Source organism: Plectropomus leopardus, chromosome 5, assembly GCF_008729295.1.
Source record: "Plectropomus leopardus isolate mb chromosome 5, YSFRI_Pleo_2.0, whole genome shotgun sequence".
NCBI classification, from domain to species: domain Eukaryota; kingdom Metazoa; phylum Chordata; class Actinopteri; order Perciformes; family Serranidae; genus Plectropomus; species Plectropomus leopardus.
The window spans coordinates 15071507-15087971 of NC_056467.1; the positions used below are offsets into that span (position 1 = coordinate 15071507).

The following is a 16465-nucleotide window of genomic DNA, read 5'->3' on the forward strand; positions in this document are numbered from 1 at the left end:
CATGTGTTAACTTACTAAACATTTATTGTCATTCACAATTCATCAGGTTTTGAACTGGAAGGGGAAAAAAGGTTTTGACCGCTGTAGTGTGAAAGATTTGTTTGACACACTGAAGACTGTTTGTTGGGGTTTTGGATTAAAATATGGAAATGGACATTTATTCTACCTTATGCATGCTGGAATGAATAAATATGATGTCTGTTCTGCAACAGATCATTTTCTTAACTCAACACACATCATAACAAAGGGAAGCGTGTGTCCTTGAACCAAAGTAATGAATTTAGCTTCTACACTCATGTAGCCTTTTGATAGATATGGACCTCTGGCATTGGGAAATGTAGCTCAACTGTTGGGAAAGACTGCAACACATTTCCAATGCCCTGGAAATGCGAGATAGAAGTCAAACAAGCATGACTTGATCTTTTCTGTTGGTTGTAATCTGATCATACGGGGATGTGTTGCGGAAAATATGATTACGATCCCAACAAAATCTGACTTTGTATCTGTATCACTGGGGACTTTATCCTTCTGCTCCCATGATATTTGCCTTAAAATATATCCAGGAGCCTAAAAGTACAAAGTAAAACCTTTCAGCTGACAAGATAACCAAGCTGAGTGGCCTAACTTCTCCAAATTCTGTTTTCTTATTTAGCCTAGTTCACATTTTCCCTTTTTTTATCACCCAGATTCAACTTGAGTGCTTGGTGCTGTTGTTCACTTTAGCTCCTCTGAGGATTTTTACTCTTGTTTATTCTTCCGGCTTGTCAGTGGGATGCATCCTAATTTTGTGTTGTCTTGAATGCACTATGTGAAAACAAGGTCATTACCCACAGAGCAGAGTTCTTTTAAAGTAGTATAGCTGCTTTGGCAGACCTGTGCTATTGTGTGCAGCCATGTTCAGTCAGCCAGATAAACTAACAGTGTGTCCTCAGGCGCCCCATGAGACAGCCACTGACCTGGCTAATGTGGGTGGCTGCCCTCTGTGCACACACGCACACAAACACAAATGCATTTCTAAAAGACTCACCAGCCTATCTTCTGCAGCATGGATCTGACAACAGCTCAAAAGTATAATCTAGTGTGATTTAATAATCTAGCATCTCTTCCTGTTCTCCCTTACCCTCCGCACTGCCTGTACCACAAACATTTATGATCTCTTGCAGCGCCCTGGTCCATTGTTTGCCGTGTTCCTATTTTAGTCTTTAGTTAGTTTGCCAGCTCAAGCATGAACCCCATCCCTGGCTCTGAGCCTTAAGCCACTGTCAGTGGAACAAGGAAAGATGTTTTATGTAAACAGTAATATAATGTCCTATTTGCCTGTTGAGTGTGACAAGTCCCTCAGAAGTTCACCCAACCTTGAAGGAAAATACCCACTGAGTCACAGAGTTTTTTTGTTTCTAGCCTCCTTCAGATGCACCTGGTCTCTGTTTAAGACACAAGCTACAGTGTGTCTGGAAGGATCAAAATCATTTACATTTCACTTTCAAACTGAGTCACAATCCCACCAGGAGAATCCAGGAAACATATCAGTTCAGTTTACCAGCGTTGCCCCAAATTGTATCTCTAACCTTTAAAGACAAAAACTGAATACAAAAATAGAAGGCAAGTAAGTTACATTATTTTTGACAGATTTTTTTTAAAATTATAAATATCAAACAAAATCTTGAAATTATATTTTGTATATATGTGCCTTTGCAAGAAAAAAACATATAATGAGCTGACAGCTCATTGCATGACATCAACATTTATACTGCTTTTTGACAGTCAATATGGTTTCCCTCAGCCAGTGGCAAATATAGAAGTACCATTGTTTCTCTGTAAGGAAAAATACATATATTTTAGAACTTTAACAACTTTAGTGCAATTTCTTTATCATAAGTAGTTATAGGTAGAATAGAAGGGTGTGACAAACATTATCACCATCATCATATTTATTGTTATTCTTTTTGGGATGATGTTGTCTTTCTTTTTCATTGATATGTAATATTGTCTCATCCAAATTACTTACCACTCACACATCCTTCAAAACCTGGAGCTCAATCAGGACAACCAGGACTGAGGAATATATTGACACACACACGTACATACTGGAAAGAGAGATAACAGATATTCTGAGGATGCAAAAAATGTTTTTTGGGTTGTTTTTTCTTAGATGGTTCCTGTAATGAAGATCTCAGATTCCAGTGTCCCCAGGGACTCATTATATTCATATTATCTGCATCCCATGAGAGTCCATGATCAATTGATTAATCATTTCTTTCACACCCACCGTGGTCTGCTGCCTCCGTTCTAGTGACGGAAGAAGCAGCAAGACCAGAGTGAGCCCTGAACATGCAGTTTTATCTCCACCTCGTTCTCTTCTCCAGTCAAATGCCAGTCAGGATGTGCCTTCATATATAAGGTGTGTGACGCCATCAGCCATCCTTTTCTCATTTGCAATGGCGTTTGCCCTCTGACCCTTAGCTAGTCAGGATCAGTGTATCTGTGTTGATGTTATGGCGCAGCAGGGCAGTCATTCATTGGGCTCCACCTCCTGTACACTGACAGACGTGAAGAAGGCGGTACCTAGGTGAGTTGAACGAAGATTACGATATTGTAATCCTAGCAAGGGGCTTTATTGCTCCAATGCTGCTCGCTGAAAAGGGTATAGGTTAGGAGACAGCTTCAAATGCCTTCTTCTGGGCACAGCATGTATGCAGGTAGGCATGTCCTGATTGGCCGGCAACATTTATGCAGATTTGAGTGGGCAAGTAGAGGGTGGAGCCTGTGCTCATAGAAATGGGGTTACACTGTAACCTTTATTTTTCCATGATTAACATTTTATCGAAACTGTGAAAACATTCGAAGGAGGGACCATAAGCTGACAAGCAAGAATCAATATTGTTACATATATGTAGCCGGTAGTTTGCATCTCTCTGAGCCACTTTAGGGAGAAAGTGAGTCCAGCCTTTCCTACTTCCTGGTTTTCAGCACAGGTGTTATAATCAGGCTGCATCACATCTGCTGTCTGTCTCTCATGCTGCTTAGGCCTGCATACTGGTGGGTGGTGAGTTTTTCTATCCCAGAGTCAAAAACTTGCTGCTGTGCTACCCGCTCCTGTTTTTTTTATGTTTTTAGGTTCCTGTTGGAGAGAGAGAGCCTGAGCTCACCAACCATGAGAGCAACAGAAAGCACATAGAAGGTTAAACTGAGGCAGTTTTGTTTTGGTTTTCTTACCACATTTTAGTTCGCATTTAGGCCCACTAACATGCTTCTTGTTTGTTTTACAGACACAGTTGCCACTGCTGTTTTGCCTGGTTTTTGGTTCGATTGAGTCATTTGTTTTGTTCCTTATTGCAGTTGGGCCATGTGCTTTTGTGTGACCTTTTTTTAGTTTTTGGGGTTAATTTGGACTTATTTGTGTAAACAGTGTTTATTTGGTTATTTGTCACCTCACTGTTTAAAAATTTCTTCCAATAGTTGTTTTTTAGCTTTGTAATTGTTTCTTATTGTATATTTTAACCAGTGGTCTCTGTGTGTGCTAAAGGGTTGGTGTTGAGCGTGGCCGCTGATGCTATTAATTTTTCTTATTTGGATCAGTTTTTCCTTAGACGATGCGAGGGTCTAAGGGCAGAGGGATGTCTTATGCTGTAAGGTCCTCTGAGGCAAACTGTTTTGTGATAATGGGCTTTATAAATAAAATTGAATTGAATTTAGCCAATTCTCTCCAGTTTCTGCACAGAATTGTCATCATTTGGTAAACTCCCTTTACAGCACATGCAAAAGATATGAATCTAACATATGCACTTCCAAATATTGACCAATACATATGATTTAACTGTCTTTTTTCAATTTATGGCAGCAAAAATAAGACATCTAACAATTTTGAATGACTGTCATTTGAATGGACTAAATTTGTGTTGTTAAATGACAGGTAGCTCGAGGGAGCTTCAGCACAACCCTAACTAACAGCTCACCTCTGCTGTGCTCCCCAGCTTCTCCTGTAATGAAGCCTCAGTGGATTTCTATAAAGGTTCTCCAGTGGCAAACTCTCTGCTGTCTGTTTTAAGCATGATGGATGTGAATCAGCACCACACTGTATGTGTGTGTTTATCTTAATCATTTTAAACTGAACAATAAACTATGTAAAAGGGAAACTCCCTAAAGGAAAAATGGGCTAAAATTTCTATCTCATCCATCACACTTAAAGACACAGCAATAATTAGGATGCGCACACATACACACACAAAAAGAGCACACTAGTGACGTCAAAAGAAAGTATTTGAGGCCTCCCCACTCCCTAAGTAATACACTGGAGACACAGAAACACACAGACAGGGGCAGCTACAAGCCAACTAACACAGAGCAGCTTCTTGGCCTTTTGTGACAGTCTGTGCTATTAGCCACACAGCGCAACAAAACAGCATCCCTTTATTCTCTCTTTTCTTACAGAGCTATGGGTCTCTGGAGCCCTGGGAGAGGAGGATAAAGAAGACTTGAACTTAAAGAGCTGCTGGTGGTGCACAGTCGTCTAGTCATTATCCCTGTGAATATTTGGATCTATTTGTTTTGGGACCAAACAGGATTAAGGTGGAAATTGATTTGACTCTTCTGAGAGTTTTGAAAAATGGAGCCCACCTTGCCAACGGAGCTGAGGAATGACAGAAAAATGAGAAACAGCAGAGAGGTAGGACCAGAGTTTGAAATTACGTTTACTCAAGTACTGGACTTAAGTACAATTTTGATGTACTTTTACATGAGTATTAACATTTTCAGCTACTTTATACCTCTACTTCACTACAATTCAAAGGGAAATATTTCACTCCACTACATGTATCTGATGTCAAGGGTTACTGCAGATTCAGGTTAACAATACTTACAATAAAAATAAACAAATAAATGATGATTTTAATTTTTAATTAATATTTTAAATTTGATTATCTTTATAAGCTGCAGTGTTATAGTGGTGTATACTGTATATTAATGCAATAGTAATAGTAATGCAGTAAAATGGGCTCTTCTGCATAATGAGGACTATTACTTTTGGTACTTTTAGCATATATAGATGCTAACACGTTTGCATTTTATAATTTTGAATGCATTGCTTAAAATTTGTAATAGTGTTTTTACTTTTCATAGTATTTTTTTTTAGTATTTTTGATATTTTCTTCTTTTCAATATTAATATTTTATTTTTTCAATACTTGCTTTTAGGCAAGGCAAAGTTTATAGAACCCATTTCATACCCAAAAGCAATCCAAAGCGTGTTACAGATTAGTCAAGCCAAAGTTTATTTATTGTAGGCCAATCACAGAACATGCCCCAAAAGGCTGTGCAATTAGTAATTTCAATTCAATTTCACTTTCAATTTTTGAATGCATGGATTTTATTTTCAACAGTGTTTCGTTTTCTCTTAGTATGCACAAATACACCAAACCAAGTACCTCGTGCATGAAAACCTTATAGACAACAGACTGGACTTGCTTCTAATACACATTGGTATTATACTTACCTGTAAGTAAAAGATCTGAGTTCTCCTCCCACCACTGCATTAGACATAATGTGGATATCCCTCCTATTCAGATGGCAGATATTATGGGATATTATGGACTTAAGAAGAGGGCCAACAAGTTTTGTATTGTTCTGAGTGATTTTGTGTCTGCATCAATGGCGCCATCAGCTGGTGGAAATATGTCAACACACTAAAAGAGAATTCAATAACTCCTGCCTTGAGTGTGTATGAATTGTACACAAAGAGCTACACACTGCTCATGTCTCTCTGTCTCTTTCAGGTGGACGGTCCTGTTAGCGTGCCTTCTGAGGCTACCAGGTGTAAAGTGGACCTTGAACATATGCTCGGCATTGCGGGCATTGTGGGTGCTGTTCTCAACCTGCTGGTCGTGGTGTTTGTGTACATCTACACACCTGTCTGACATGCCTTCACCCAGTTCATATGGGTCTATTTATTGTGAAACTGTTGGATGGGATGGGCAGGTGTATGAATGGGACATCACCTAATCGATGGATGGATGGATGGACTGAAGGACAACCAAAGGAAAAAGACAGGATGCTTGAACTCAGGAATGTGTTTTAGTACTAAGAAAAGGCCTATCATATCAATAGCATTCTTTAATATTGTTAGTGTTGAGTATATGAAAGACATTTGTGTTTGTAACTGTGATTAGATAACTTCAAAGTCCTTTTCTCTGACGGAAGATGTTTGACCAACACTGGGTAAATCATATTTTTTCACTACACATTTTTGTGAATTATGTTTTCGATACATACGTGGTTTGATTTATGTATTTTTCTGTTTGTTCAATGTTATTGTTTTTAAAATAAATTTATAACTTATACATCTGAAGCAAAGAGATGATTCCGAATTGTTTCCATCAGTGCAGCAGCTGTGGACACTTGCTACAAAGACCTACATCTCTGTAGACAATTTGTGTTTTCTTATGCCAGCCAACACATTTCAACAGCAATCACGCTTTGGCAAAAATTAATTTACATCGAGTTATTTATTTTTAACACAAAACAGAGGAAATGAAATAATTATAGCATGATAAACTTGTACAAGTCTATAAAAGAGGACTCCCCCAAAAAGCAAAGATATTACAGGATATGCCTTAAAGAAAAACTCTTACAATGAGGGATTATGTGTAATTACACTGATATCTACAAAGAAAAAATGGATACTGTTCATAAATTCATGTAAATTTGTAGACCAAAGTGTAAGAACAAAGCACATGAGATGACAGAACATGTTATTTCCTTAACTCCTACTATTTAAAGAAACATAACCACAGCCCCAGACACAGGGACAGAGAATCCTGAAAGATAAACAGTGTGTGACTTTAAAATACATATTTGTTCATATGCATAGGTGTTGTTTGTAAACACTGAAGTAAAGCTAATATGCTTTTTTTCTCCCAGCTGAATCTGACTCTTTGATATTCAATGAAAATATACAAATAAATATAATGACACGTGCATTTCAAACATACATATTGCTTTGATTCTTTAAGGCACAGGGGCAGTACAAGTATTTTGATTACTGATGTTAATATCAGGCAGTATTTGACAGCTGGTGATGATGTCAATCTTCTCGGACACAGCCTTTAGGTCATCCAGGATTAATCGGATGCTGTGGGAGGCATTAATGATGGCGCTCTGCGACGCATTCAGCTGAGCTGTTGCACTTTGCACCTTTCAAAAGAACAATCAAGAGTCAAATGAAGGCATTCCAACCACAACCAATTAGCTGTGACAAGATGTTTATTATAGGAATTTTGATAATGATGAAAAGGTGACGGTGTTGCTACTTTACATGTACTTCTTTGTGACGGGCATATGATTCCTCTTACTTTGTCATAGCCACTAAATGCTCAAGTTACGACAAGATTGCATTGCGGTGTCTTTATCTGTACTATGCAGCGCTATTCTGATAACTTTTCTTGTGCATGGCAATATGTTTGGTGCTAAAATATTGTTATTCTGTACCACAACACTGGAGAATAAGTGCAATGATGAGTATTGACTATAAAAGGTATTTAGAAGAACTTTGTATGCTTAATATGTGATAATAAATGTCCTGAGTTAAATACATCTATGTACCTCTCGACTGGCACTGCCATAAACCTGCCGTAGTGTCTGTCCCACGTCAGAATACAGCCGGCTGTTAGATTCCTGCAGCTTCTGTTGTAAAAGAGTTTCACCTGGAAACAGAATAACATACTGATATAACTGAGAACTAAATAACCAACCATTTCATTTGTCACTTATCCATCACTTAATAATGATGCAATGAAACAAAACCAAAAAAGGTGAACACTAAAAACCACTGTTAAAAAATTTTAATTTATCATTGCACTCTACAACAACCACATAACAATATATGATCTCAAAAAGAGATACCCATTTTGTTGATTACTTGCTATTTTTAAAAATTATATTTACAGTTTGAACAAGTAGCCTCTTTTTGTTCTTTTGGGGCAAGATACTCTAAACTAAGAGGTCCACTTACTTTTTTTAAATTTTTTTTAAGCTTTCAACCATATTTCAAATACATCAGTTTTAATGAGAAAATACAGCTGGATCCACTAATGCATACACTTATTCATACAGCCAAATGATCCACTCACTGATGAAGGTCATGAAAAATCAGTAAATGGCACGGCATCGTATTACAATATTTTTGCCTGGCAAAATCATATTGATAAACAGACTGCAAGTATTGTTTTTTTTTAAAGATATAATTTATTAGTGTTATGAATACAGACTAAGCTGTAGGTATCCAATTTCCTTTTTAATTACTAGATACAATTTGCCGCAAAAAAAAAAAATTGAGATGAATAGACTGAAAACTTTACATTATTAGTTAAAATCAATGGTGGCAATGTTTTCCTTTGGCAACATAATTTGAAATTTAAAAATGGTAAAAAAAAAAAAAATTGCAATATTACACAATTTTCAGCCTATTGCAACATGTTTAAAATCGCAATAATATTGTATTGTGGCTTTAGTATTGTGATAATATCGTATTGTGTATTTATCATAACATTGCTTTGTGGCACTTCTCACCTTGTGGCCTGTGTGTGGGACTTGGCCTGTCCTCCACAATCGACTGTATATCAGGATGGTCTCTAACTACGATAAGAGGAGGCAAGTCTCTCCTGAGTATCTGAGCGCTCTCCTGGCTCACTGAGGAGGCTCGGTCAGCCTCCTCCTCATCATCACTGTCCGTCTCAGACGCCTCCCCGGGAACCTGACAGCATCCAAGATCACAGACAAAGCGGACTGTGAATTAAGGAGATAGCGGTTGATGCTTTTGAACATCCATTTTTATCTCTCTCAAATACACACAGCATGCAAGACAACCTTGGCTCCGACGGTGGCAGTTTGGGGAGCAGACATGGACGTGATGTAGACTTCATCATCAGAGTCTGTCTCAGAGGCCTCGCCCTGCACTACAATCGGGTACCTGCTGGACATGACTGCACACAAAACACGGAACTTTCTCAGCAACACTGAAACAAACTGTAATCACTGCAGCTAAACAGTAATAACGGTAATACAGTGGTCCCGAAATATCAGCCACACTTCGCTCAGTACAAATTAACTGAACGAGTATCTATAATACAATGTAAGAGATAGCTGTTCAAAAATAGGGAACGAAAAAGTACACATAAACTGTCGAACCTCTTTTGGGATCTCAAAATCACATGAGCAGTAGATGGTTTCCTTGGGAGCATTAAGGAAGTGACTTGTTTTCCAAGATCCAATCGGATCTGCAGTTTCGCCCCACGTGATAAGTGACGTTATAGACGTGCCAGATTCGTCATTAAGGGTCAGTTTGTAATGTAATCGGCGTACTCCGAAATGTCATTTTCTAGTCTCTAACGAATTTTGTAACGCCTCCCACCCGTGAACAGTGTGATTTATCGCTGGATGTGAGATACTGTTGGTTGTTGGGACATGTAATCCACTGCGAACGACTGCTTTTAATGTCGCTCTGGATATTAACTCCCACTAACTCCGCCTTCGTGAATCTCGAGGAGTACTCTGGTGATAATATCGACCGCAACCCGGGAAGCAGGCTTGTATTTACTTCGTGTAGCCTACAGCCAGTTAGCAGGTATAGTACATTTCACCGTCTACTATGTTGAATTTATTAAAAATTAACTGCAAGCTATGTCATAAGCACATGCCTTGCTTCGTTATCTTTCATATACCGAGATAGGAAAAAGTAGACTTTGATAATATTACCAGTAAATATCACTCGCTTGCCATCTGAAGCTAACCATCAAGCTAACGCTAACGTGAAGGGTTTTCACATTTAGCAGCAAAGTTGATTTTGTCTTTTAAGGTACAGTTAACCAGGTTAACTGTTTTCCCTTAAATGTTTATTTGGTTGTATAATCTCTTTTATGCGTTTTGCAGGAATGGCAGACGAGTCTTTGTTTGACTTTCTCCACATGGAGATTGTGTCACACATTTATAAGGAGCAGCAATCCAGTAAAGGAGAGATGGACAACAAGGTGAGTTCAGGAATGAATTAATGAACTGACAGAGAATATGAGGCATAACCTTAGCCTTGAGTAAGACTGTGGTCTGGAAGCACCTTGCACAACACTATCACGATCAAACAATAATATTATAATCTCTCTGACCATGTGTTTTCCTCTCTCGGGCTCTATGATACGCCTCACCTTCACATTATAATATTGTAGCCTCAAAAGCACACGCAACACTAAGACAGACATGTATGTGCTTGTCCACTGAGCAAGTAAACAGCTTGCATGTCTTCTTTTCAGGACAGAGCTGTCTGTGTTTCTGTCCTTGAAGGCATGGGCTTCAGGGTGGGACAAGGACTCATTGAAAGGTAGACGAGCACACACATACTGAATGTGTAACGATAAATGCTGTGAGTCACGCATCATCATTTATGATAAGGGCTCGTGTTGATGTTTGCTCTATCTAGGTTGACCAGGGACTCTCCCAGCTTCAAGGATGAGTTGGATGTAATGAAATTCATCTGTAAAGACTTCTGGACGAAGGTCTTCAGGAGGCAGGTTGACAACCTCAGAACAAACCATCAGGTAAAAAAAAAAACTTAAGAGTAATCCTTTCACTGACAGGAATAAGGGTCTCTTTTGTGAAATTGTGACTTAGTTTGTGATAAATACCACAGATAATTATGGCTAGGAAGGTCTTGGAGTGTGTTAATCTTAACTAAGGTCATGTTTTACTTAATAGCATTTGAATTACATGAAGCCTTGCTGGTAAATAAATTAAGAAATGAATATATATATATATATATATACAAAAGCATTTTTTAGTGTTGGTTAATTTTTTTGTATGTTTCTTGGGGTGTTAATGCATGCATTTATTTTCTGCTATAGGGTACCTATGTCCTGCAGGACAACAAGTTTTCTCTGCTCACTCAGCTGTCCAGTGGAAAACAGTACCTGGATCAGGCTCCAAAGGTCAGTATACTCCATACTGCTATTTCATAGGGATCCACTCAAAGTGGGCACTTGAGACTTCGTTTGTTGATGTACAGCCAAAGAAACCAGAATCCATCTCATTATGGCTAATGTTAATTTTTTTATTTATGTATGTCTTTTTTCAGTACCTCGCTTTTTCATGTGGTGTGGTGAGAGGAGCTCTGTCTAACCTTGGTCTGGACAGCGTTGTGACAGCTGAGGTCTCTGTTATGCCGTCCTGTAAGCACTTCAGAATACATATTCATGATTCTCTTTATTGTGGGAAAGAGCAAGATAACGTAACGTGCTGTTAAGAACTGTTGTAACCCATACAATGTGTCAGAATGGTTGTGTGGTCAGTCAGGTCAGGACATTTTGGTGAGATTCAAGAGGTATAATTAAGTAGCATACTGAATTTTGGACTCGTCTTATGAATATATATGATTCAGGATTTTCCATAAAAAAGTATAGACTTAAACAGAAGTTAACCCTCTTTATCATCACTTGACCCACAAGACGTATATGGCAGTGTATCTTTCTGCAGAGACTTTGTCATCAGCCTGCATTTTCCTTTTTACACCTTATTTTCTGTGTTTCAGGATGTTGTGTGTAAACCCAAAGTGCTCTGTTGAATTTAGGGATTTTCAGAAAGGGTAGTAACGAGGTTTCAGACAACAAGCTGCAGGCATCCAAGAGACACAGCGCCAAAAAAATAAAATAAAATAAAAATACAAATACAGAAAGGGGAAATGGCAAATGAGTGAATCCTGGGGTGCTTTTACTGTTTTTTTTGCTGGCAAGCATGCATATTATACCTTTAAGGTCCAAACAAGTGGTTCACCTCTTCTTTATTTTGTCTTGCCAGGTAAGTTTCAAGTGGTGATCCAAAAGTTGTGACCTGATCCTATCTGCTACCCTGGGATTGATGAACAGCGCCCTGTGGGTTTCTGTTGATCCTGAGGAGAGGATGGCCGTTCCTGTCCAACCAAAGAGGGAATCAAGTGTCACCATGATTTTCACATCTGTGTCAAAGAGGACAAGCCATGTTCTGCTGACAACCAGGTACCCATGACAGAGCAAAAAGGGTTAACCAGGGCTTACCATATATTTGTGATACTCTGATACAGAAGGTTTGGTTTATCCCTTTTTGCATTTGATAGTTTATTATCAATTTAAGTGAAATAATGGATGTTTTCAACTTAGGTTTTCACTAAATAAGTTGAGCTTCGCCCTGACTGAGCCTTTTCGGTCGAGCTTTGAAAAGAAATATTGACTGTCAGTGATGTGAATACAATAATGTGAATGTGTAGTAAATCACAAGATAGTTTAATGTTCTTTGTAATGTGTTGCAATGTTTGATGCCCAAACTGAGAGAAGGGACAAAGAAATTCTAAGAAATAAATGAAAGTTAAAATTAATTTAGGATAAGAATTTACTGCCGTACCATCTCTTCGAGCATCCATCCTAATAATAGCTAGAACTCTTGAAAATCTTTGCACCTGGCCCATCCGATTCATTATTCAACATTTGTTTCTCTGCAGAATCTGTAACTAGCTCCTGGTGCTTTGCTCTGCCTTGTGGCGGATTGCCTTTAGGAGCTGGGTGTTTCATGCACACTGGTGGTCATTTAAATTTCAGTTAATTTTAAGGCAAAATGCAAATCTAGAATGAGTCATTGGTGCAGGACTCTTAGTTTAATTATGTTCTGTCATTAGATTTGGGGGCAGTCACTCTAATCTTTTGTAGGGATATCACATTATGGAGTTGACCGCTTACATATTATTTTTGGCACCAAAATGTACATTTGATGTTCCTTTTGCACAGCATTAATATGTGTAGTATGTAGTGTTGATATTTTCCTTGTATACAGTCAGTTGCAAATGGGTTTTGATCTTGTTGTATGGCTCCGAAGTAATTTCACATGAATTTCTGGGTTACATTTGTTAAATAACACATTGCTTTGTATAAAAATCTCATCAAACATGAATCCTAAAACAACTTACAACTTCACAAGTATGTGCTGTTTCTTAATTATTTTGTTTTCTCAACTTAACATTCCTCTTAATTGTATAATAATGTTGTGAAAAAATGCCACCAAACAAAGCCTGCTGAATAAGAAAAGACTATTCAATGATTTAGTGATAAATCACCTCTTGGGTAGATGCTGTTGCCTCTCTGAGCCACTAGATGGAGACAGAAAGCTTGCATTACTTCCATGTCGGTCGCTTTACCATTTTTTCAAATTCTGTCCAGGATCCTCTTCCCTTTTCTACCTTGTTCTCTCAAATTTCTAGTTTGTCTGTCTGATGCACTCTGAGCTGAGCAAACATGGCTGTACAGTGCCATGTAAAACAACCCATGTGAATTTACTTGTACAATATTTATTAGGACAAATTAATCTCTAACAATTATGTGATTTTAAAAAGTCTGTTAGAATAACCACAGTGTCTCCCATTAATTATTTCAATATTTGTTATTCATAATAATAATAATAATAATTGGTGATCAAATAAGGTGTGATACCTTTTGCATATCCTATTTTCCATGTATGGTATTTTAATTCATAGAAATTATCCAAAAAATGTTTTCACATTGACTTAAAAAATAACATACCAATTCAAAACTTGTTCTCACTTTTTATGGCACTGTAAAGAATAAAATACACATTGAATTGAACTGTTTAGTTATAATAATCTATGCATCACCTTTTCTCTTTTTTATTACTTCTCTGCATAACAACATGTTTCGCTGTGTGAACTAGCAACCGCAGGTCCATTCCCCACCATCCCTGCTTAAGTTATTAATATTTCCTTGATGCTGTTGATCCATATCATGAGCTTGGTATTAAGACGTTCTACTGTATGTGAGTGAGACTTTTGAGATATTCCCAGCAGGCTACACTGTTACTCCCGTTATCAAGAACATAAGGGTCAACATGAGTTCTTAGTCAGTGTAAACAATAACCCTCATACTGCTGCTGTTAAATCCATCATCAGATATGGTACAGTATTTAATGTTTGGATTTTCATTGTAGTTACATTTTAGTATGGCTCTAGTTGAAGGATTATGGTGCTCAATCTGTTTTTACTTTTGTCTCTGCTCTAATAAAGTATCCTGACTGTGTTCCAATATTCCACTGCTATCAGTGTTATAGTTTCACACAATAAAGGTCTTTATATGTTATGTTATCCTTTCAGTGTGTCTCTCGCTGAGGCTTGGGCTGGATAAACTACCATGTATGTTACTTTCCATATTTTCTCTTACTGCTTTGGCAACACTAATTGCTGGCTATAATAGGCACAACATGAAAATAGTAGGTACAAGGTAGATTTATTAGTCATTTTTTAATGTAAAATCTGTCCTTAAATCTTGCTCCATCTTCAGGATTCTCAGTCTGGGGAAAGAAGCTGCTCTGTAGTCTGGTGGTTCAGCAGCAGATACTTCTGTATCTTTTCCCAGATGTCAGCAGGGTGAGCAGACTGTGGCTGGGGTGGCTTCTGTCTCTCAGTATCCTTTGGGCTCTGTGCAGACATCCCACTTCACTGAGGTCACTGGCGCTCTGTAGATGGGAACCAGTGATGTTCTGGGCAGTTTTAATCACCTGCTGTAGAGCCTTCCTGTCCTGGGCCGTGCACGAACTATGTCAGTTTGTGATGTTTCCAGGCAGTGTGCTTTCAATTACTCCTCTGTGGCAGTTAGCCAGGATCTTGCTCTAGAATGTAGCCTTCCTAAGTTTCTGTAGGAAGTAGAGCCTTTTCTGTGCTTTTTTAAACTGGGTGGTGATGTGTGATGACCAAGATAAGTTCTCAGTGATGGTAAGTCCAAGGAACCTACAGCTGTTCAGTTTCCTCATAAAGGTAGAAACACCTCAATATTTCATTGACATAATGGCTAAAGATGGATCATGGTTTTTAGGCCAATGTGGAAGTTGGCGTCACCCTGGTTCCCTGGTTGAAATCAATAGGATTTTCCCACTGGATTTTTGATTACTGTAGAAAATAAGTTAAAAAAAAGTTTTCGATGCTTGCGCATTTTGTTCAGCAAGATAATCTTAAAATATTAACACAACTTCAAGGAGTTTTTAAGCCTAAATGCAATTGCTACTAGTAAAAAGCTGACTTTAAACAAACTACACCATGGTCGCTTGACTTTGTTCAGCATGATGACATTCTGTAGCCTCATTTAGCCACTTGTTAGCAACTGCCACCTAAAAGCGTCAAACTTCACTATTGGGGGATTTACTGTCATATTTTATGTAGTAGAATAAAAAACTGAAAGTCACTTGATCTTGTGTTTACCACAGACCTTATTTCAGACATCCAGCCAAAAACCCAATGACTTATAGACGAGGGAACCAGAACTGCGAAAATACCAACTAATTTCCATGTTTTAGGGCTCATTCCTGAACCTCTCTTTAATCATGAATGTCAACATCAGAGTGGAATTTGTATATAACAGGGCAGTTGATAGCAAATGGAAAAGTTGTTCTCATTATGTGGACAACCTCTGATGCATTTATATGGACATTAAAGTTGTGCACTAAATCTAGACGTCCTTCCTAGTTAGAACCCTCCAGGTGATATACTGGCAGATATCCTGGAATGCATTGCCAAAGTTTGACTGAAATAATAGCAATGCTCAATATTTGAAAAGTGGCATTTTATAATTTACTAGTTTTTCACTCCTGCAACATTACCACATCAGTTGCTTCTGCACTGAAACAATAGCCCCTCAGCTCAACTTGTGCACAAACCCCACCATTAAGCATAAATGGTTGCCATGAAAAAGTGGGAGGAGAATGAGAGAATGACTTGGACTGCATCTCAAAGAAGCACTCCACCAATTTCCAATCGGCCTTTGAAAACAGTTGTAAAATGGCTTCTGTGGCTCTCGAGGGAGCATTTTATGGTCTGAAGCCCCTTTCCCACTGCACAAAAACCCCACTAATGCCCGCCAACATCTGGCTTTTTTAATTAATGGGAAAGTACAATCGGCATTCACTCTTCGGGTCAAATGACTCTGCAGTAGTCATGGGTATTTATCGTCTCCAGCTCTGACTGGCTTTCATCATCAGTGATGGAAATTCAACACCCAGTTAGACACGCTAATTTTAGCTCCTTAATTTGCCAGTACGATGCAATATTGAGCCGGCTGAAAATACCAGATGTCTCCGCCCAAGCAGCACTTGAACAAAACTTTTGTTAGCATTGTGTTTGAAAGAGAGACCGAATAATTTAGAGTTATTAAAAATAACCACTATAACATTTTACTGGCTTTAATGCTGCTCTCTTCTATTTACCATGTGTTTTCCAGCCCATCCGTGACAAACCAGAAAAAAAAAACAAAAAAACACACACACAGAAAGGTATACATGTCAGCTCTGTTCTAATGGTAATGGGAAAGGAGTGTATTGTCTATTGTTTTGTAGGTTTTCGTGTGTTTTATAAATCCTGGGTGCACGTGCTAATTTTGGGGGGAAAGGGTACAAGAAAAGAACCC

At 38.3% G+C, this 16465-nt stretch overlaps 2 protein-coding genes and 1 long non-coding RNA gene across 3 annotated transcripts; 2 read left to right on the forward strand and 1 right to left on the reverse strand.

Annotated features, from left to right (window-relative positions):
* Positions 1 to 2980: 2980 nt before the first annotated feature.
* On the forward strand, positions 2981 to 6349 carry LOC121943455. The gene is made up of 3 exons (XR_006105852.1): positions 2981 to 3039; positions 4432 to 4666; positions 5771 to 6349. It is a non-coding gene; the product is annotated as an uncharacterized LOC121943455 (long non-coding RNA).
* Positions 6350 to 6480: 131 nt separating this feature from the next.
* Positions 6481 to 9253, reverse strand: bloc1s3 (biogenesis of lysosomal organelles complex-1, subunit 3). Its single transcript, XM_042486974.1, has 5 exons — positions 9180 to 9253; positions 8859 to 8974; positions 8562 to 8745; positions 7596 to 7696; positions 6481 to 7187 (listed from the first exon to the last, which is right to left on the reverse strand). Exons 2-5 carry the CDS (start codon positions 8970 to 8972, stop codon positions 7002 to 7004), a joined length of 585 nt encoding a protein of 194 aa, XP_042342908.1. The 5' UTR covers positions 8973 to 8974; positions 9180 to 9253; the 3' UTR covers positions 6481 to 7001.
* Positions 9254 to 9322: 69 nt separating this feature from the next.
* trappc6bl (trafficking protein particle complex subunit 6B, like) lies at positions 9323 to 14097 on the forward strand. The gene is made up of 7 exons (XM_042486597.1): positions 9323 to 9615; positions 9921 to 10018; positions 10295 to 10362; positions 10462 to 10579; positions 10883 to 10966; positions 11113 to 11206; positions 11832 to 14097. The coding sequence occupies exons 2-7, from the start codon at positions 9923 to 9925 to the stop codon at positions 11861 to 11863; spliced, it is 492 nt and encodes a 163-aa protein (XP_042342531.1). The 5' UTR covers positions 9323 to 9615; positions 9921 to 9922; the 3' UTR covers positions 11864 to 14097.
* Positions 14098 to 16465: the final 2368 nt, after the last annotated feature.

Excerpts from the sequence above, each read along its gene's own strand:
- bloc1s3 (XM_042486974.1), bottom strand. The coding sequence starts at position 8,972 with ATGTCCAGCAGGTACCCGATTGTAGTGCAGGGCGAGGCCTCTGAGACA. Across the intron at positions 7,697-8,561 it reads TCCCACACACAGGCCACAAG|GTGAAACTCTTTTACAACAG; the intron begins GTGAGAAGTGCC and ends TTCTGTTTCCAG. Across the intron at positions 7,188-7,595 it reads ATGGCAGTGCCAGTCGAGAG|GTGCAAAGTGCAACAGCTCA; the intron begins GTACATAGATGT and ends TTCTTTTGAAAG.
- trappc6bl (XM_042486597.1), top strand. The coding sequence starts at position 9,923 with ATGGCAGACGAGTCTTTGTTTGACTTTCTCCACATGGAGATTGTGTCA. Across the intron at positions 10,019-10,294 it reads AAGGAGAGATGGACAACAAG|GACAGAGCTGTCTGTGTTTC; the intron begins GTGAGTTCAGGA and ends TCTTCTTTTCAG. Across the intron at positions 10,580-10,882 it reads ACCTCAGAACAAACCATCAG|GGTACCTATGTCCTGCAGGA; the intron begins GTAAAAAAAAAA and ends TTTCTGCTATAG.